At 39.5% G+C, this 21,674-nt stretch overlaps 1 protein-coding gene across 3 annotated transcripts in view; it reads left to right on the top strand.

Annotated features, from left to right (window-relative positions):
• The window catches only part of Xpo4 (exportin 4), an 87,916-nt gene that overhangs the window by 48,179 nt on the left and 18,063 nt on the right, over positions 1-21,674 (top strand). For all 3 annotated transcript variants that reach the window (XM_051160624.1, XM_051160626.1, XM_051160625.1), the window contains 7 exons: positions 2,238-2,350; positions 7,153-7,310; positions 7,505-7,679; positions 16,371-16,547; positions 17,063-17,205; positions 17,639-17,784; positions 18,610-18,787. In XM_051160624.1, coding sequence (XP_051016581.1) covers positions 2,238-2,350; positions 7,153-7,310; positions 7,505-7,679; positions 16,371-16,547; positions 17,063-17,205; positions 17,639-17,784; positions 18,610-18,787 — 1,090 coding nt within the window. The remainder of the gene's footprint in view (positions 1-2,237; positions 2,351-7,152; positions 7,311-7,504; positions 7,680-16,370; positions 16,548-17,062; positions 17,206-17,638; positions 17,785-18,609; positions 18,788-21,674) is intronic.

The following is a 21,674-nucleotide window of genomic DNA, read 5'->3' as shown; positions in this document are numbered from 1 at the left end:
GTATTTTGATATGTTTAGGTCTGCATGTACGTGTTCTCTTCACAGTGTCATGTGATCTCTGTACTATACACATCACACCATTTCCATGCAGTAGTTAATAATTGAATATGTTTCATTACTGACCTTTCACATAATAAAAAATTACTTTTAATAAAATGACACTAAAGCTAGAAAAAGATAAATGAGTTAATTTTCTGTTTCAAGAGGTATTGAGCCTTTCCTTTTCTTTTCTTTTTTTTTTTTTAAGATTTTATTTATTATTATATATACAGCGGTCTGTCTGCATATACACCTGCAGGCCAGACGAGAGCATCAGATCTCATGGATGGTTATGAGCCACCATATGGTTGCTGGGAACTGAACTCAGGACCTCTGGAAGAGCAGCCAGTGCTTTTGACCGCTGAGCCATCTCTCCAGCCTGAGCCTTGATTTCTTTACCCAAATGATCTGTTCTGAAGACCTGCTTTATTGTGAATGTCAAAGGCATATAAAAGAGAAGACTGGTTTTTTTTTTTCTTCCCAGGACAGGGTTTCTTTGTGTAGCCTTGGCTGTCCTGAACTCACTTTGTAGACCAGGCTGGCCTCAAACTCACAGCGATCAGCCTGCCTCTGCTTCCTGAGTGTTGGGATTCAAGGCGTGCGCCACCATGTTCAGCTGGAGAAAGATTATTTTTGAAATAAGCAGTAAATGTCATCAATAAATCCTTTAGTTCGTTTTTCTAAAAGATAATCAGACTTCAGCTCTGTGTTGTGCTGACTTTAGCTAGTGCCTGTGATGAAGTGGCTGGTACAGTTCAGGCTTCCCGTCTTTAGGGTTTTATTCTTCGTGTCCACAAGGGGGCAGATAAAGGAAGAAGAAGATGCGAAGTTAGCCTGTTCAGGGTTTCACTTTTGCTACTCAGTATAGCAGGATTTTGGAGATGACTTTAGAAAGAAGCAGCGACTTCCTTTCTTAGGACAACTTCACGCCCTCCCCGCCCCCCTTCAGAGACAAGAACCATTCTCACCAGCACCTGTCTTTTAAAGAATGGCTTCCAAAGCATTGCTGTAGCCTTCAATTTTCTCTACAAGTAATTTCTTTCTAAAAATGAGGTAGGTTTAAGGAAATGGTGGCATTTGACTATGTGCCTGATTTTTTTTGCAGTGTCATCTTAGATGCCTGTATTAAGATTTCTCAATGAATGATGTGACTATTGCCTAGTTCAGGCTTTGCTTCCTAAAGAAGTGCCCCTTCAATTCCAGGCAGCCTTCTCAAAGCCTCAGATACTATGGCAGTGCCATTATGTGAATTACATTCATCAGCACCTACCAACACATACACACAACGGTTAAATTATTTACAGCAAATTTATTCTATTTGAAGCATATTTGATATTGAATATCTCGTTACCTTAAACACTGTTTGAGTCTGGGAAATTTTATTTATTCATGTGTGTATGTGTGTGTTGGTTTACATGCATATGTGTATATGTTTGTGTAGAGGACAAATTCAGAGTCATTCCTTGGGAGCTGTCCATATTGTTTTTGAGACAGGGTCTCTCACTGGCTTGGAACTTACCAAATAGGCCAGCTGGCTGTCCAGTGAGTCCCAGGAATCCATACCTTTCTGCTTCTCTTGAGTCTGTGGGAATTTAAATAAACATGTGTTTTCTGTCAACCACTCAATTCTTTGTTTTGACTTGGTGTTGGGCTACTGTGATCTCAGTAACCCCCCCTTCCCCCCCATACACATACCCAGTATGAAGCACAGTTATTCTTTCATGCTTTTTTCCTGTGAACATATTTCTTTTGGAAAACTACTGTTTTCCCTGTACTCTATGTGCAATACATTTTGTGTATACAATTTTAGCTGTGTGAGATAGTGGGTGAAGTAATAGGACAAATTTGCAGAAATTAATTCTTTGTGTTTAGCTCCTGATGTCTGTTTTTAAGTGGTGTTTTTCCTTCTGTTTCCTCTATTAAGATCTCTAATTGTCAAGGTTTCTATATCCCCACAGCATGACACATATAATGACTAAAATAAAAAACCCTGTTATCTTACATTCCTGTAGCATTCTTTTTTTCAGCACTTAATGCCTTTTATTCGTTAGCTTCATGCATGAATTATGTAGCATATGTGAAGAGGCTCACACGGTTTCCACTGCATTCTTTCTGGCTGGCTGCCGTTATATTTAGGGTAGACTTATAGTTTAGACAAAGTAAGAATGTTATTGTTGTTGACCTTGACACTAGATAACTGGGCAGACATTATATAGCTATGTTTGAATCCTCACAAAATGTGCTATTGAAGCCAACAGAGTCCTGGCGGGAGACTCTTCTGGACAGCAGAGTTATGGAGCTTTTCTTCACAGTAAGTCCTAGTCATCAGCTCTGGTAGCAAGGGACATGGTAAGAGGAAATGCCTTTGTTTTTCTTAAATAAAAGAAGACAGATTTATTTTTTTCCCTGTTGGTTTCTCTTACCACTAACTGATCTGCTAAAGGAAAATTAATGACAAAATTCTTGCTAATGTACAAACAGTAAGTCATTATAAAGGGCTTAGATCCTATAGCAGAACTTCTTAGATTTTGTCATCACAGGACACCTTTATATCTGAAAATGCAGAACTTTCTACTAGCTTGTGTTTATGTGGTTTACATAGGTATTGCTACATAATACAGTGTTATCCCACTACAAATTCAAATGCACAGATGCAAAAGAAGATAATGGCATGAGTTTTGGCCTTTTTCTTTAAAATACAGCATCTTCTTAAAAGAAAAAGTAAACTGAAAAATTCAGACTAAAAATAATTTATTTCACTAAAAATATCAACAAGATACTGCTATATTGTAATATAAATAACTTCACTGAACAAGTACTTTAGAAACAAGTGTAGTGAAAATTAAACTGGCATAAACCAGGGTTTGGTTTGTTTGCTTTATATTTTTACAAATCTCTCATCTGGATTAATAAAAGACACCCAGCTTTTCCTATTTTATATTTCCTTCAGTTGGTATTTTAAATCATGTAACCCTTGAGAAAACTCCTCTGTGAGCATGTATGCACGTGCATAAGGAAGAACAGAAACGCGTTAGTGCTCATATGGATGCAGTCTGCAGTGGCTTACAGGTGCAGGGTCCCTGGACGGCATCTGAGAACCGTTTCCCTAGTGGGCTATACTCACAAGGCCTGAGCTGAGTTAACATTTAAGAGCAATTTATCTTAAACATTTCAATTATAACTTTAAAAGAGGCCTCATAGAATCAACTAGCTACAGGAAGCAAGCAGAAAATTCCCACATGTGCCGGTGGGTTTTGGATTTTAAAAAAAATTGTGTATCTTGGGTACTAATGTACAGTTAGATCAGTGGCTTGTACAAAATAAAAATTAGTAAATCAGGACTGGAGAGATGGCTCAGCAGTTAAGAGCACTGTCTATTCTTGTAGAAGTCCTGAGTTCAATTCCCAGCAACCACATGGTGGCTCACAACCATCTATAATGTGATCTGGTGCCCTCTTATGTTCCTGCAGGTATACGTGCAGGCAGAGTACTGTATACATAACAAATAAATAAATAATTTTTAAAAATAAGTAAATCTAGGTAAACACGATTTCAAAAAAATAAGATTTTTATTTTTAATGTATGAATGTTCTGCATGTATGTGTACCTGTATGCTAGAGGAGGGCATCAGATCTCCTTATAAATGATTGTGAGGCATCATGTGGTTGCTGGGAATTGAACTCGGGACCTCTGGAAGAACAGCCCATATAAGCCCTGAGCCATCTCACCAGCCTAGAATAAGGTACTTTTGTTTAATCTGAATTATTATATTTTCTTGCTTTTTTCATGGGCTTTGAAGTATGAATGAGCCTTTTGTGATTGAGCCATTTAATATATATTTTTAAATGTCTGAAAGACGTTTGCCCATCCTTGGGCATACAGAAAATCCTTTTTTTTTTTCTGCAGTAGTGGGTTGTTGGGCATTCTGGAGATCTCACACAGGCTCTAAGCACTGTGCCACCAAGCCTTGTCTCTGTCCTTCATAAAAGATGTTTCCTATGGAAATGTTTAGTCTATCCACTAATCACCTTATGTTTCCCATTTAAAACTAGAGAGGAAAAAAAATCTAAAAACATAACCAAGACCAAACAGTACTTGCAATTAAATTTTAAGGACCTTGTGGGCCACTTCATCAGATAGGAATTGTTTTGTTGAGTCCAAGTTGGCTTTGTATTTGCTCAACAGAAAGTAGGTCCCACTCCAGCAGTTTGTGAAAAGGTGAAAAACTTGCTGGCGTACTGCAAACAACTCCACTAGGTCTGAACAGCTGTCTAGACAAACCAGACAGCTGCTCCTGTCAGCTGTGAACTGCCACATGCAAATAACTTTGAATTAAGAAGTTAACCCTTTTCTACTTTCTCATTTTAGTAGTTTGAGTGCAGTTATTTGTATTTAAGTATTTATAAACAATTTTAATTTGTTGTAAGAAGCATGACTTAATCTTTCTGTTCGAGGTTTGGTAAATTTACCTTTATTTAGATGAATTAATTACCAAATTTAATATCTCTATTAAATATCACTATTATGCTAAATTTAAGTAGATAAATACACTGGTGCATGGAGTGAAGACTTAAATTTATTGACCATATCAGAAATTTTAAATGATTTTGGTTGCATTCTGCTCCTTGGAAGTTTGCAAAGTTACCAGTTTCTCTTTTCCTCCTACTCCCTTAGACAGCACTTTTCCTGATTGTGACTCTTTGTGTTGTGCTCTCTGTAGATATCTGCATTCTTTGCTGTCTCTCTTCATACACTCCACACTCTCTCAGCCTTGTAATCTGCCTGCTTACTGGGGGTGTCCATGTTCGTGACACACCGACATCTAATGTTTAGCACAGTTCAGCAGAGGTCTGTCCTTGGTAACTTGTGCCTTCTTTATGCTTATTTGGCAAGTGGATTCTCCTCTTAACTTCCTGGGTGTCCATCTAGACTCGATCTCTCCTCCTCTTGCTTCCTTTGTGTTTGGAGATGGTAGATCTGTTTAATTGTATAGTATCATTTACATTGAAATCCATGTTTAATTATGAGGGAATGCTTTCCTACTGCTAAAATAGACTATGAGTCTGTGACACAAGAATTATGTGTTTAACATGAGATTTTATTGTTGTTGTTTATTTGTTTGTTTGGTTTGGTTTTTTGAGACAGGGTTTCTCTGTAGCCCTGGCTATCCCAGACTCACTTTGTAGGCCAGGCTGACCTCAAAACCTGAAGTGATCCCCCTGCCTATGCCTCCCGAGTGCTGAGATTAAAGGCCTGCACCACCACGCCCGGCTAACATGAGTTTTATGTGGCCCCTGTTTCAGCATACCAGTTAATCCTTGCTTCCAGGGCAGTTATTTATTTTTTATTTTATTTTAAATTGTCAATATAGCTCTCTCATTAAGCACATTCTTTTGTGCCTTTATTCTGATCTAGGAATGATCATCTGGCTCCTGTGTGGAGCAGGCTATGTGACAAATTTCTCTTGTCTCTGCCTGTATTGTGTGTGTTGGTAAGATCTGGCCCTGGACATCTCAGTGAACTTGTGATTCGGATTCAGAGCATGAAGAAACAGATTTAGCTGTGTTTTTAAGATAAAACGCTTAAAAGGATGTATTCAAGAGTATGCAGCCAAGATGCACATAGGATTTTGTGTGTTGTACTTTGAATTTACTGTGTTAAAATTTAAAATACATTGATTTATAGGTTGGAAAGTACTGTTGTTCCAGACTGGAGACTGGCAAACTCCATGTGCCATCAGAGCCCACAGTAAATATTTTAGAATATAATATGGCCATACTCAACTGTCACTGTAGTGAGATGTCATAAGTTAAAAATAAACAATCATGGAAAGATGTTATTCCAGTGAAACTTTATTGATGGTTATTAAAATTTAGAACTTCATGTAATCCTCTGTTAACATTTTTCTTCTTTGAACTGTGTGCACACAAGGGAAAACCCTAACCTCTACATCCACCCAAACATAGGCAGAAAGCCAGATTTGGCCCATGGGTCAGTGGCTTGCCAACCCTTGTTCTAGACCAGAGTATAACATATTTTAAGCCCATTTGTAAGTCACTCAACTATAGTTTTTAGAGCTGTTATACTGGTTTAACAAGAGGTGAAGTGGAATCAGTTAACAAGGATTTACTGTGTTCCATACTGTAGCAGTGAATGCCTTTCGGAGAACAAACAAAAACATTCTGGTGTCAAGTAATTCACACATGAGTGACAAATCAAAGACAACATAACATAAAACAAATAGAGGGCAGAGGGCTTCAGGTAAGTGCCTGTGTGAAGTAGCACGTAGCCAGTCAGCATTGTGTGAAGATGAACAGCCACTTTATAGTTTCTTCCTTGCATTTCCTGTCCTATTTTAATGTCAGATCTCTGAAATGAAATCTTTAATATCGTACTGAAGTTAAGGAGTAATAGAACCTTTTCTTTAGATAAAACACTGTACAGTAGGTGTGTATCAGTATTGCATCATAACAAAACTGAAATAAAATCTAGTTGCATGTTTAAGTAGATTTATGTATTAAATACAAATTTTATTTTAAAAACATTTAGTATTAATAGTGATGGTGTGGGATAAAATGAAATTCAAACAGATCAGGCCATCTCAGAATTTAAGCATATGCTTCCTGACCATGAGTGGATGATATCTAGGGATGGGTGATAGGTACATTTGTTGGTTTTCTAAGTGTGTGACTGTTTACTTCCACTAAGGCAGCATCTATATACTGGATTGAACTTGTCTGCTAACTTTAGTAAGAAGCTGCGGCAAGGCATAGTTAGCATAATACAGATGACTCTCCTCGTTGCTGTTTTTAGCAGGAGCAGTATGTCTGACTGGCTGGCATCTGTTTTCTCTCCTTGTCATAATATGCTGGAGACAGTTCAATTTTCAAAATGTAGGTAGCCCTTAGCTAAAAGTTAACTGATGTTTGAAATCATGGCCTACAATGTCAGTTGGATTGAAGGATAGTTTCCGGGTCTGGTTTAACTGAGGAGTTAGTATTCCAGAAATGACCAGCTACTGTGAATATTTCTCTAACCTCATTCGACATGGTTCACACGTGACCCCTACAAAAGAAGAATTTGTTTTTATGGATTAGTAATTCTTTCTAACAGGTACATCGAAAAATCAGAGAAGATTCAGATATGGCACAGGATTCTCTGCAGTGCCTTGCCCAATTAGCTTCTCTTCATGGACCCATCTTCCCGGATGAAGGGTCCCAGGTCGATTATCTGGCACACTTCATCGAGGGTTTGCTGAGCACTATCAATGGGTAGGTATGCTCGCCTTTGGAACCGACAGGGAGCCTTTCCTTTTCCTCCGGTATTTAATATGGGAGGGTGGTGGATGTGGCTAATATGAAGTTAATACAGAGACATGCCTTTAAAAATGAATGGGTGATAACATTTTTGTGTTTGGAAATGTCACTTGTCTTCTGTTAATTAGTCCTCATTGCTTGATTTGTAGAATTGAAATAGAAGACTCTGAAGCCGTGGGAATCTCCAGTATTATCAGCAATCTGATAACTGTGTTCCCTCGGAATGTTCTAACTGCCATCCCCAGTGAACTGTTCTCGTCCTTTGTGAACTGCCTCACACACCTCACTTGTTCTTTTGGGCGCAGCGCTGCGTTGGAAGAAGTGGTGAGTGACTGCTCTAAGAGCCGTCTGTGTCTGTTTATCATAGGAAATTAATGCTGCCTTTAGAGCATTGTCTCACCACATTTATTTTAACTGAGTACTAGTAGCTGTGTTAAAATTACATTTTTGTATGTATAAATAGTGGCAGTGTGTATGGAAACATTATCCTTAAATTTTGTGGATTGGCCTTGGAAATTATAATTTTGAGCTAATTAGAATTAAGTGTTAAAAAAAAAAAGAATTAAGTGTTTTTGTTAAATTATGTTTACTAACCCATTTTAACAGTGTTTAGCAAGTCTACTGAGTACAGCTAAATTACACATAAAGTAATTATGTGTAATTCCAAAGTAATTATGTGTAATTAAATATTGTTATTTTAATATTTTTATTTAATACTATCTTGGAAATTATATGTATTGTTTGATACTGTATTTGGGTAATTTATATTCAAATTAAGACTGGTAATAATACTAATGATTTTGGGGGGCAGGTACAAATTTTCAGATGCTTTCCAATTTTTATCCTTAACTTTAGGAAATATATATTAGAACCCTTTGACAGCACAGCTCCTTTGTAACAGTTACTGTGATAAATAACTGCAATTACCATTGGAAGTAATTGGCTTGTTTTTAAAAAGTAGTTACCTAATTGTTGAAGTTGATTTTTCTTGTTATATATTAAGAGGAGTTTCTTTTTAAAACAATCATAAGAGTGAAAACACTATCTGTAGATACCTCTTAGACTATCATGTTAAATCCTGGTTTTCCATCTTACTCTGGCAGTGCTTGGCAGTTTGTAAAGCTGCTGAAGTGATCAAAGAGTTAGGGATCTGGGAATGATTGTGTTTATGTAATTAGGCTCTTTTAGGATTTAATGAGACTAAGGAACAGGGAAACGGGAAAGATTTATGTGGTAGAAAGCTACACCTTAGAGGAGTAGAGGTTTATAGAGGTCCTGTGTGGAATTCGCATTTCTCAGGATAGTAATTTCTGTTGTCCATGCTGAAGTTAAATGTCTCCACTTAGGCAAAGCCCTTTCCCAGGCTCAGACTCAGATGTGAGGTTTCACGTAACGTGGCTTCATTGTGTTCCTTTTAATTTTTCTCTCTGGAGCGAGACGGAATGAGGATTAGTATGTCGATCGTCTGTTCAGACACAGTTGCCTTTATCTTCTCTAAGAGGGTTCTTAGATTTAGCAGAGTGGCCAGAAGATGTGTAATATTTTTGGTTTGAAATTTTTATCTTTGAAATTTATTTTGAGCATGAGGCTTTCTGTCAGTTGACATAGAAGTGTCAGAATATAAAAAGCTGAGTCCTCTTTTAAAGAAGCAGATGTTTCTTAGGCTTTTCTCACAAGGCATACTGTGCTCAAAGTTAGGATGTACCTAATGGGTTTTGTTGCAGAAAATAGCTGTTTACATCTTTTAATTCTCTCACTTTGTCTGTTTATATTTAATCATTATTTTTAAAGGCAACTGGCTACTAATTATAGGACAGGAAAAGAAAAGTTGTCTGTAGTTGTGGAGGCCACATTAGGGAGGCCTGGGGTGGTTGAGGTTGGGGAAGGAAGGGTTGAAGGCCCTGTCATGTGACCTGCATGAATTCTAAACAGATTACCTTAGAAGGCTGTTCCATCTGCATGTTTATCATCTTGTGCATACTGGAGACTATTCAGCTACTAGCTGAGGGTTATGAACAAATCCAGGCAGGACAGATTGGACCCTCTTAACTTCTGGCATCTTTTGTTCTCTTGGCTACTGGATTGTTGTCCTGAGATGGAAAACAAATACCCTTTTAAGGAAATTTTGGGAAAAGTGCATTTAAATAAACAGCTTAGGAGTCCAGTGGTATAGAATGAGGATATGTTTGGAGGGAGACAGTGGTCAGACGCTGAGTGACCATAAACACAGGTGGCCTTTCAGCTTCACTTACTATGTTCCTCCTTGACAAAATCAGATCGACAGTTTTTTTGTGGTGCTCCCCATCCCTGTCCTCCCCCACCCCCCAGTTTGTCTGTCTTGTGGTGGGGTGGGATGAGTCTTGAGAGGGTTTGGATATATAGCATTGGGTCTCATTCTGTGTTTCCTGTCTCTGTCTCTGCCCCTGAGTGCTGGGATAACAGATGGACACTGTCATACCTGACTTCCTTCTGGCCTGAAAAGGCCTGTTTGAGGCCAGGCTGTGCTCAATGAAGCAGACTTTAAAAAAAAAAATCCACTTTAGGGAGCAGAAAGCAGCAGTTACTGGAGGAGATGATGTTGGTGCAGTGTAGTTGACAGTCTGTTGTGGGTGATTGGTTGAGAAGCCTCCCCGCTCTGTGATTGGCAGCTGAGAAGGCACACTGACCACATTGTAGCCCCTCTCCATTCTGTGATTGACAGCTGAGAAGGCACACTGATGACATTGTAGCCCCTCCCCACTCTGTGATTGGCAGCTGAGAAGGCACACTGACCATATTGTAGCCCCTCTCCATTCTGTGATTGACAGCTGAGAAGGCACACTGACCACATTGTAGCCCTGCCCCACTCTGTGATTGACAGCTGAGAAGGCACACTGACTACATTGTAGCCTCTCCCCACTCTGTGATTGACAGCTGAGAAGGCACACTGATGACATTGTAGCCCCTCCCTACTCTTCATGCTTTCATTTCTTCAGCCTTATGGGATTGTAGGAAAAGCTGAAATGAGACACAGGCATATTTTTTTAGCTTTGCATATTGAAAGAATATTTTTTTCCAAAGATAGTGGTAATTTTGACTCTATGAGTTTGAGGCCAGACTGACCTACAAAAGAAGTCCAGGACAGCCAGGGCTACTCAGAGAAACCCTGTCTTGAAAAAAGCCAAAGCTAAAACCAAAAAACAAACAAACAAACAAACAATAGCAACACATATACAAAAAAAACCCCTGGGGACTGGAGAGATGGCTCAGTGGGTAAGAGCACTGGCTGCTCTTCCAGAGGTCCTGAGTTCAATTCCCAGCAACCATATGGTGGCTTATAACCATCTATAATGTGATCTAATACCCTCTTCTGGTCTGCAGGTGTACATGTAGGCAGAGCACTGTACATATAATAAATAAATATACAAAATAAATAAATCTTTAAAAAACCCTGAAAACCAAGAATATTTGGAAGAAAACTGGTAACTATTGCATTTTAAGTACAGATTATTATTTAAAAGTATTTTAAGATTACTTGCAAAGTTGGTTGTGGTGGTGCACATCTTTAATCCCTCACTTGGGAGGCAGATTGGTCCACAGAGTTCCAGGAAAGCCAGTGCTTGCTGCACAGAAAAACCCTATCTTGGGGGGAAAAAAAAAAAAACAGAAAAAAGGATTACTTGGGTCTTTTTGTTTTGTTTTAGTTTTAGTTTTAAACCAGGGTTTTTCTGTGTAGCCTTGTCTGTCCTGGACTTGCTTTGTAGACCAGGCATACCTCAAACTCACACCCAGAGTGCTGGGATTACAGGCGTGTGCCACTGCACCTGGCTCAAGAATTACTTGTTTTATTTAACTCAGATCAGATCATAAATCTTACTATGTAATGTTTTGTGACTTGAATTTGAATCAATTTTAATGCTTTCAATAGTTGTTTAAGCCTTGCAAGAATATGCTGGAGGTATTGTGGTATTAGAGTAAATCTTATTTATTTACCTTACCATCTCAATGGTTTTTGTTTGGTTGGTTTTTTGTTTTTTGTTTTTTAAGAAAGGGTTTCTCTGTTATCTTGGCTTTCTTGGACTCACTTTGTAGAGCAGGCTGGTCTTGAACTCAAAGCAATCTGCCTGCCTCTGCCTCCCAAGTGCTGGGATTAAAGGTGTGTACCACTACACCGGTTCTTTAATATGTTATTTTTTACTTTATTCTTATTTTATGTGCATTGGTGTTTTGTCTGTCTGTCTGTATGTGAGTGAGGGTATCAAGTGTCTGGGAACTGGAGTTACAGATAGTTGTGAGCTGCCATGTGGTTGCTGGAATTGAACCCAGCCAGTGGAAAAGCAGCCAGTGCCCTTAACCACTGAGCCATCTCTTTAGCCTCTCTGTCTTTAGAAAGAAAAAAAAAGTTATTATGGCCATATTCAACTTAAGTGATCCACACTAGAAAAGAATCAACACAGCATATGAATAACAGTATAATATGGTTCTTTGAGGCTTCGGTCTATTGGTGTGTTTGTTGGTGTTATGTTGTACAATACAAATACTATTTGTGGTGTGTCAGTACCTATATATTTTAAACATTGAAACATTTCATACAAAGTATATATTTTGTGTTTAAATATAAAGAGTAATATAGAGAACACAACTTGGTATCACCCCCCCCACCCCCCAGATTAAAGATCAGTATACCAAGTGTGGCAGGATGGCTCATGTGGGTAATCCCAGTACTCAGAAGGCTAAGACAGCAAGATGGTAAGTTCGAGCTTAGCCAAAACTTCACAGCAAAGAAATAGTGTGTTGATAGAGCCCCTTGCTCATCTCTATTTATCTGTGGAATGTGTGTGTATGGTTCCCTGCTCCTGTGATCAGGATTCAGTTATATGACTTGATTCTGCCAAAGCTCCTTTTATCGTGTGTACAAGTACACGCTGCTGGTGAATATCCCCGCTGGTGTACGTGGCACTTATCTTTCTTAGCCATCTGTGGTAGTTGATTTTTTTCTATTCTCAAAGTTCTTATAGGCTAGAATTGGAAATTCTGGAGTTCAGTAAGGCAAAGGAACTCATACTTAGAAGTTATCTTTATAAATAAAATTCTCTGTGAAATTAATTGTTCACATCAATTTCATTGCATATTTTTACATACATGAACCATACTTGCTGGGGCTGTGTAGTGGTTTGAATAAAAATGGCATTCATAGGCTCATGTATTTGAATGCTTAGTCATCAGGGAGTGCCACTGCTTGGGAAGGATTAGGAGGCGTGGCCTTGTTGGAGGAAGCATGTCACTTGGAGTTGGGTTTTGAGGTTTTAAAAAAATCCCAAGCCAGGCTTAGTGGCTCTCTCTTCCTGCGGCCTGTGAGTTCAGAGGTAGAACTCTCAGCTACTTCTACAGCACCAGTCTTCATGTGTGCTGCTGTGCTCCCCACCATGATAGTGAACTAACCCTCTGAAACTAAGTCAGCCCCAAGAGTTGTTATAGTCATGGTTATTTGCTCTCTATGGGGAAAAGCACAGGGGAGGTGTGTTTGTGTTGTGGATGGTATCTTTATTAGTAGGGATAGATTTGGAGTTTTTTGCAGATAATAAGCAAATTTCTACCTACCTTAGTATGATTTTTATTTGTCTACTTTGAAAAATATCTGGTACTAGATTTATATAAATAGGTAGTGACATAAAGACTATTTAGTGCATCTCTAGATTCACAGAATGATCTCATATGCTCCTCCATTCCCATCATTCTGTCCCATGAAGCCTATATCAATCAAGGCAGTATATGTGTTATCGATGTACCTGTGTTGACATGTGGTTCTCAGCCAGAGTCCATGATGCAGATTTATTATTGTTGTTGTTGTTGTCATCCACGGGGGCTCATTTCTGGTGATGCAGATTATTTTACTGCTGTTGTTGTTGTTGTTATTGACAGGGTCTCTCTCTATGTGGTCCTGACTGTCCTGGAACTTGCTATGTCCACCAGGCTGGTGTAGAAGTCAACAGAGATCCACCTGCCTCTGTCTCTGTCTCTCAAGTGCTGGGTTTAAGGTGTGTGCCACCAAACCCAGCCTCCTGGTGGTATGCATGCCCTGGGTTTGACAGATGAATAATGACATATGTCTTACCCTAAAGACATTTGATGCTTGGAAAAACTGTGTGTGGGTCACCTATTCATCCTTCTAACTCAAGCTGTGAAAACAAGTGGGCAGTGCACATTTCTCTCCTCCGTCTCCTCTTCTCTTCTCATCCCACCTTTCCCTCCCTCCCCTCCCTTCTCCTCTTCCTTCTCTCCTCCCCTCCCCTCCCTTTTCATCCCCTCTCTTCTCCCCACTACTGTCCCTGCCCCTGCCTCCCAGATCGTGAAATGTGTCCAGCAAGTGCAGCCACACTACTCTTACTGTTTCTACAGTCTTGCCTTCCCCAGAATGTCCTCTGCTTGGAATCATAGAATGATGTTGGGCTGTAATCTCTGAAATTCCATTCACTGTCAGGGAGGGGCCAGAGCAGATTCCTCTACTGAAAACTTTCTTTCCAAATGTTCACTTGAAAGAACACTATTTGGGGAATTATATATTCAAAATTATCAAAGCATAAATGTACGCTTCTCCACACCTTCAACCTAATTATAGGCAAAGAGAGAAGTGCTTATAATCATGTTCTGATTTCTACTCTCCCTTTCATATTCAAATCGAGTAAAGTGGGGTCAAGTAGGTCCCATAAGCTCTAAGCCCCTCTCCAAAGCTCTTCTGGCAGTAGGCCTGACAGTGCTCAGAGCATGAGCACATAGTGTCTAGATTGGTCTCCTTAGTCATCTGTCCACATGCTGCCAGCAGGCTGCTGGGTCTGGGCCAGAGTGGCCATGGAGCTAAGCCAAGGTATTATGAAAAAGCACCAGCTTAGGTTTCACTTCTCTGGGATTAGACTGCAAGATCCAGTTGCCAATTGTCATCAACCAAATTTCTCACACTTTGTCTGATGAGTTACTTTATTGGTATTCAGAGGGAACCAGAGATTTTTTTTCTTTTTCAAGAAGCTCAGTCTTTATTTTAAATCGCCATCCCATGTGTAAGGACTTGTGTATTCTACTTGAGACCATCTCATATCAAGGCTTCATGGAGGCATTGTGGAAAATTCCTTTAATAATATGCTATTTATTTAACTTTCTAAAAAAGACTTTTACACTTTGATGTATGTCTTAAATATGTACTTAGAGAAATGATAGTAGCTCTTTAAAGTATCCTGTGTGTTTCTTTTCTGACTAGGTCAGAGGATGCTACTCCTAAGTCCTGTTAGATATGTTACCAGTCTGTTTATTTTGGCAAGATAAACTGCTAAGACCTGACAAATGATGTCTGCAAAACACATGTCTTGTTAAGTATATAGACAAGCCACAGATGTTTCTATGGGAAGAAAGTATCCCAGTCACTTCAGGATTCCAATGCTTAGCTCTTAGCATTCGGTGACATTATAGACGGAGCAGAGCCACCTTTCCCCATTGTTTATAACCAATATTGTGCTTTGGTTTTCAGCTGTGGTTTTGTTTTTCCTGACTTTAAAACACAGTGTATATTAAATAAACAGAAGAGTTTTCACATGTGTGGGTGTAGCATACCTTGATCATATTCACCTGAGACTCTGCCATATTGCACAGTGCTAGCAGGATGGCTTTCCTTTAAAAAGCTGTGCCATGTGCTTCTGTCACACCTGCTTCTGCTGCTTTACAGTGGCCTCTTCCTGCTCTCCTGTGTGTGAAGGCAGTGTCTCCTCAGTCGCCTTGGCATTCTCTGCTGTGGCTCCAGCTCATCCTCTGCAGCGTCTTAAGTACACCGTTCTTTCATCAGAATATCAGCTCAACCTAAGGAGGGATTTTAGACCACAAATAGCTCTGTAGTCTGTTATTTATGTGTCTACCTATTTCTGAGAAATCCCTCCCTTACATCTCAGTGTTATACTTTTGGCTTGAACTTTTAACTGGGAAGTAGTAGCTATTCTTAAACAAGGGGAAAAAAAAAGGGAAATGAAAATTAGGAATAACCACCTGAATCGTAAACATCATGATAGTCTGTGCAGCACGGTGGTCTTGCCAGTGGACATACCTGCGGTGTGGTTGCTGCATCCACATGGGGCAAGAGGTTCAACTGGGTTTCCTCTTGGTTTCTTAATCTGCGTGCATGTGTGCGCTTTCTCTCTCTCTCTCTCTGTCTCTCTCTCTCTCTGTCTCTGTCTCTCTCTCCCTCTCTCTCTCTCCCTCTCTCTCTCTCTCTCTCCCCACCCCTACCCCCATGTTCTTCTTTATAAGAAAAAACTTAACTGATGAAAAGGAAGTTACTCGTTTTTACATTCTTTAACTACTCAGCTACTGTAGTGATGGGATATCTTCCACATTGTCTAATATTATGAGTTGAGTCAGAGGCTATTGTGTTTCTTGACTATATTCTTTCCTAATATGTAGAATTAGCTGTCCTTTTTTAGAATTATTAAAATAAATCCTTTCTTGTTAATCCCAGCACTCAGGAGGCAGAGGCAGGCGGATCGCTGTTAGTTTGAGGCCAGCCTGGTCTACAAAGCAAGTCCGGGACAGCCAAGGCTACACAGAGAAACCCTGTCTCGAAAAACAAAACAAAAAGAAAATGTTGGACTTGAAGTTTGTAGCCCAGTAGTAGAGTACTTGCCTAGCATATATGAAGCCCAGGATTTCATCCCAGTACTGGAAAAACAAATGTATAAGAAATATACTTATATTAATATATTAGTATATATGTAATTGTATTATATATTAATAATATATCATATTAATTTTTTTGTTTTACATTTTACTAACCACTGAACAGTTAATCTTCTAACTTAAACATTAGTTTCATTTTGTCAAAGATTTATTTATTTTGAAACTAGGAAGATTTTAGAATGTTTAATAAATGCCTAATAATTGGAAATGCTTCTTTTCTAAAACCATTTTTAAATTTGTTTTTGTGCACAGCTGTATAACTTTTACAATGCTCATTTTATTTCTCTGGACCCTTGTTTTATGAGTGTTCTTTTCTTTTAGCTTGATAAGGATGACATGGTATACATGGAAGCATACGATAAATTGCTGGAGTCCTGGCTAACTTTGGTCCAAGATGACAAGCATTTCCATAAAGGCTTTTTCACACAACATGCAGTTCAAGTTTTCAATTCCTATATTCAGTGCCACCTTGCTGCTCCAGATGGCACGAGGAATTTGGTAAGTTTTAAGCAAGGTGGAATGAAAAATCACCATAGTCTCTATTTAATCAATATAAAGCACTAGAAATTTGGGATAAATTCCTTCAAAGATTTGCGCAGTAAAATATAGTTCCTTTTATCTTCTGGGTTTTCATATGTGGGTGTTACTTATAATCACCTCCCTTTTAAGCTCTCAGTTAGCCACTCTGTCTTGCCATGTGTCTGCTAGCACCCTATATTCAAAGAACTAGGCAATCTTAATGACAAATGACAGTCCCCCATATAAGAGGCAGGCTATAGGCATGTAGCAGCATGTGCATAGGAAGCATTTCTTTTCCTTCCTTCTCTTTAGTGCTCTCCTCATCCTTTTGATGGCTACCAGGGCTACTGGCATGATTAGAAAGGAGTCCTAGAAAGCTGTACCTGCAGGTTGGTTCAGCTCCTCTTGAAGCCATTTGACAGGGCCACAGACACACATGCCTTATGGAACATGTGCTGTATTTCTTCATTGTTTCTTCTCTTTTCACCAAATAGACCGCCAATGGTGTGGCCTCTCGCGAGGAAGAAGAAATAAGTGAACTTCAAGAAGACGATCGAGATCAGTTTTCTGATCAGCTAGCCAGTGTAGGAATGCTAGGAAGAATTGCTGCTGAACACTGTATGCCTCTTCTGACAAGGTACACACAGTCCAGACACCCCGTGGAGAATTGCTCTCTGTTTACAGTTTCCTGGAGAGCTTTAAACACCCCACTCTGGGTCCTAGCATACCAGACCCAGTGGACAGAAGCGTATCACGATTGCGTTCTTTGGCTTATACAACTGGAGCCCAGGAACGATAGTATAGATGGCAAGAATTATGGAAAAAATGACATGAGAAATGACTTGGCATACCCAGTTTCAAAGGCCTGTCATAAATGCTGCTTGTTTGTAAAGTGTTATACATTTCATTTCCTTTAGTGCTCTTGAGAACAGCTGTGTACTGTAATATTTTTGAATATATGTATTTTGTGCTGACATCTTAGTTTATATTGTTTGGTTGTATGGAAGTTATCAATTGTCCTAAGCCTTCCCATCCTGAACTTTATGAAGCTATTGTTTCTTTCCTTTTAGTTTGTTAGAAGAAAGGGTAACAAGACTCCATGGTCAGTTACAGCGACATCAGCAACAGCTACTTGCTTCACCTGGATCAAGCACCGTTGACAATAAAATGCTTGATGATCTCTACGAAGATATTCACTGGCTTATTTTAGTTACAGGTTAGTTACTTTTTTTCTTTTTAAAAAGCCCATGAAATCATTTAAACCCTAAAAGAAGCCACAAATATTAAAAACAATAGTTTAGAGCTGGGCATGGTGGCATATCCCCGTAATTAATTCTAGCCCAAACGGAAGCTGAGGCAGGAGGATTGTGATTTTCTGAAGCCAGCTTGGGCTGCATAGGGAGACCACATCTCAAACATCAACAGACTATCCATAGTTGGGTGTAGTACGGAATGACTTGGATACAGCTGCTGTTTGACATAGAGCAATAGACGTATTTTTTTAAGCCACTGGCCGTCATGTACTCTGGCCTGTTCTATGCCAAGTGTTTCCTTTTGCTCTCACTGTAGCCCAGTGAATTAGTACTGTCCAGTGGTGCTAATTGGCACCGCCATTCCCAGCTAACAGATGAAGGAGCTGAAAGTATAAGAAATGGTCATACTGCAGTTAATTTTGAGCCACAATGCAAATCTAGGCAGTCTGACTTTTAGGGTTGTTTTCCTTGACCACTAGACCTAATTTGTGAATCTGTAATGTAGTCAAGGAAACAAAGCAAAAGAAAAAACACTTGACTTTTAAAAAGTTATATATGGATAAATTCCTGATATAGTAGTAGAATTCCCTTTATCTTTTGTTGTATTTTTGAGGGTTTTAATTATCTGGGAAATTGACAGTTTCTGCACCTCATCTTGAAATGAACAGGTTAACAATATTATTTACTTTTACATCAACCTATGAGATGTATATTAATCAAAACATTTATAGTGCAATTTGGTAAATAGATTTGTTAAGTGTTCGTTTTTAATTTTTTTTAAACTGAAGGCTACCTCTTAGCTGATGATACTCAGGGAGAGACTCCGCTAATACCTCCAGAAATAATGGAATATTCCATTAAGCATTCATCTGAAGTTGACATTAATACAACACTTCAAATTTTGGGATCTCCAGGAGAAAAGGCTTCTTCCATCCCAGGGTACAGCAGAACAGATTCTGTGATTAGGTAATATGAACTCTATAGCTGCGCTCTTGTAATTTATGCTGTCTCATAAACTCTGAGTTGATGGGTAGATGACTGGAGGGGTAGGCGCACTGTAAATTGGAAACATTAAAGAAACGAGACTATGAAGAAGCCTTGAAACACAAGGGTGGCAAGGGCACGCTGGCAGGAATTGGCAGGGCTATCTACTGAAAAGAACTAATGTTAAATGATTCTGAATACAAGACTTGGAAGCAGCGTTCACTATAATTTATTACGAACATAGTGTTTGTCAGAAAGCAGTAATGATGTCTGTACAGGCACCCTTTATGAGGAAAAAAAAGTTCTTAGAAAGCAGGTGAGCCTTAACAAGTGTATGTTGCTTATGAAAGTGGAGACTATGTGCTAGTGGCTTCTTAAGGAAAACTGTCATTATTATAGTATAGAAATAGTTATCCTAAATATGGAAAACTTGAGAGCCCTGTCACCAGCAATTATAAGACAGCAAGAGTGCCTCTGAGAGGATTTACTTTTGTTTTCCTATTAGTAATGGCAATGTTTTTATTAATTCTCAATGATGAAACTAAAGAGGGTAAATATGAATAATTGTACTCTTAGAATTGAAAATGGTTTTACATTTGATTTCATTATCTTTGAGACTCCATTGCCTATGGCGATAGTAGGAATGATAACAGCCTTGGCTTTTGTCAGTTACTCAAAGTTTTGTCCCACTTTTTAAAAATGCAAACATAAGTGGACATTTAAACCTCTACAGTAGAAGATACAGTTTGTTGTTATTGTTTTAAGTTCAAATATTAAGGCGATACCAAGGAAATGTTTAGGACTTTGTTTCCTTTATTGATACATTCTCTTGCTTGCTATGAATATCAGAATTCTTAAGCACAGGTTTCTTCCTTTTGAGGTTATTGTTGTAATTAGATTTTGTGCTTTTGCTTTGGATCGTATCCTGAGGAGTGTTACTTCTAGGGCTGTTCATTCCAGAGTTTTGTCATAGGTGCTTTGTCCTATTTCTTGGAGCAAGTGCCTTTAGGAGCATCTCCCTTGTATTAGAAGTGCTTTTCCATTTTACAAGTCCCAGGTATCAGTGTGGGAGCAAATCATTCTCACATTTGAGAACACAGGCTATGGAGTGTTAGAATGGCTAGGCTTTTATTGTTGCTGTTTTTTTCTAAAGAGTTAATGTGAAATTGATTTGATATATGGGAGAAACAACCTTTGCTTCACTAAAACTGTATTTCATAATTCTTGAAGAACATGTCATTTAAGAATGATTATTAGCTGGGCGTTGGTGGCTCATGCCTTTAATCCCAGTACTCGGGAGGCAGAGGCAGGTGGATCATTGTGAGTTCGAGGCCAGCCTGGTCTACAAAGCGAGTCCAGGACAGCCAAGGATACACAGAGAAGCCCTGTTTGGAAAAACTTAAAAAAAAAAAAAAAAAAAAAAAAAGAATTATTAGCCAGGTGTGGGGGCATACACCTTTACTCCCAGTACTTGGGAGGCAGAGGCCAGCCTGATCTATAAAGAGAGTTCCAAGAAAGGCAGGGCTCTGGTACACAGAGAAACCTCATCTTGAAAAACCAAGAAAGAATTATTAGTGGCTTTGTGGGTGGGTATGTCATGGCACATGGGATGCGTTCGGGAAGGTAAACAGCGAATCCACTCCCCAGCTAGAGTTCTTGTCAGGGGGAACAGAGCTACAAGTGATGGGATGTGTTGGAGGACAGCAAGTGCTATGGGTGCAGAGCCAAGTAGGGCAGGGCACCTGAAGCCCAGACTGCTGCAGGGGCTGACGCGGTCTTAAGTATGATTCACATAAGCTTTGTTTCTATGACTTCTGAGCAAGGATTGAGGTTGATTAGAGTCTTGCATATACCCGGGGGAGGAACATTCTAGGCAGAGCAAAAATAAAATAACTGGTACAAAGGCTCTGGCCATACTTGCCATGGTCAAGCAGCAGCCAGAATGCAGCTATAGACCAATCCAGGAAATGGATTTTTATAAGAGATGGAACTATGGAAATAAGTAGGAGGGAAACAGGTACTGTCGTCAGGTCCTGTAAGACATCTTGGCAGTGAAGAGATTGCGGTACTACTATCAGTTCTGAGTAGGGGAGCAAGCACACATTGCAGAACTTTCCCTGATTACCACTCTGAGAATTAGTGTTGGAAGTGGGCAGACTGCCTGTGGGTCTGTCACAGCTATCAGAGAGAAAGGTGATGCTTCCAGACTAGCTTACAGCAGTAGGCTGTGAGATGCTGTGGGCCGCCTCATCACGCTGACTTGGTTTAGTACATTTGGCATGTAAATGTACTACAGGACTGATTTGGGAAACAGTACTGCTTGAATAAAAAGTGTTTGCTATAGTATACTTGACTAGGGTACTAACTGAGAAATGTTAACAATTAAAAAGTATTTGGCTCAGTTGTTTCTTCAACTCCACCGTTTGATGGGACTTAGACTTCAGCAGAGTGCCACAGGATCTAATCAGACTGCTACTTGATGAGTGAGAGGAAGGAAGGTAAAAGTGACAGGAAACAGGCAGGAAAGGACTTGTGTCACTTGTGTGTGACTGAGACTGTGGGGTGGAGAAGCTAGAGACACAGGAAAGGGGTCTGTTGGGTTCATGAAGTAGGATTTGCAAGAGGGAAGTGAGCATAGCTGTTTCATAGTCACTGTCTTGTGGAAGGCCAAGCTGGGAAGCAGTTAATTTTCAGTCTTGGGAGAAAGTGGGAACTGGCCTTTGGGCTGGAGTGGTGTTTCTGAGAGAGCTCTGCAGCTGCTGCTGGGTCTGGGTGAGGTGTAGAGAAGTGAAAGACCGCAGCAAGGTCCCCTAGGACCTGGCCTCTGCTGCTACCACCCTTTTGCCTTTCTCCATGAGACAAAAGAAAG

Source organism: Acomys russatus, chromosome 18, assembly GCF_903995435.1.
Source record: "Acomys russatus chromosome 18, mAcoRus1.1, whole genome shotgun sequence".
NCBI lineage: Eukaryota > Metazoa > Chordata > Mammalia > Rodentia > Muridae > Acomys > Acomys russatus.
This window is presented reverse-complemented; position numbering and strand designations above follow the sequence as displayed.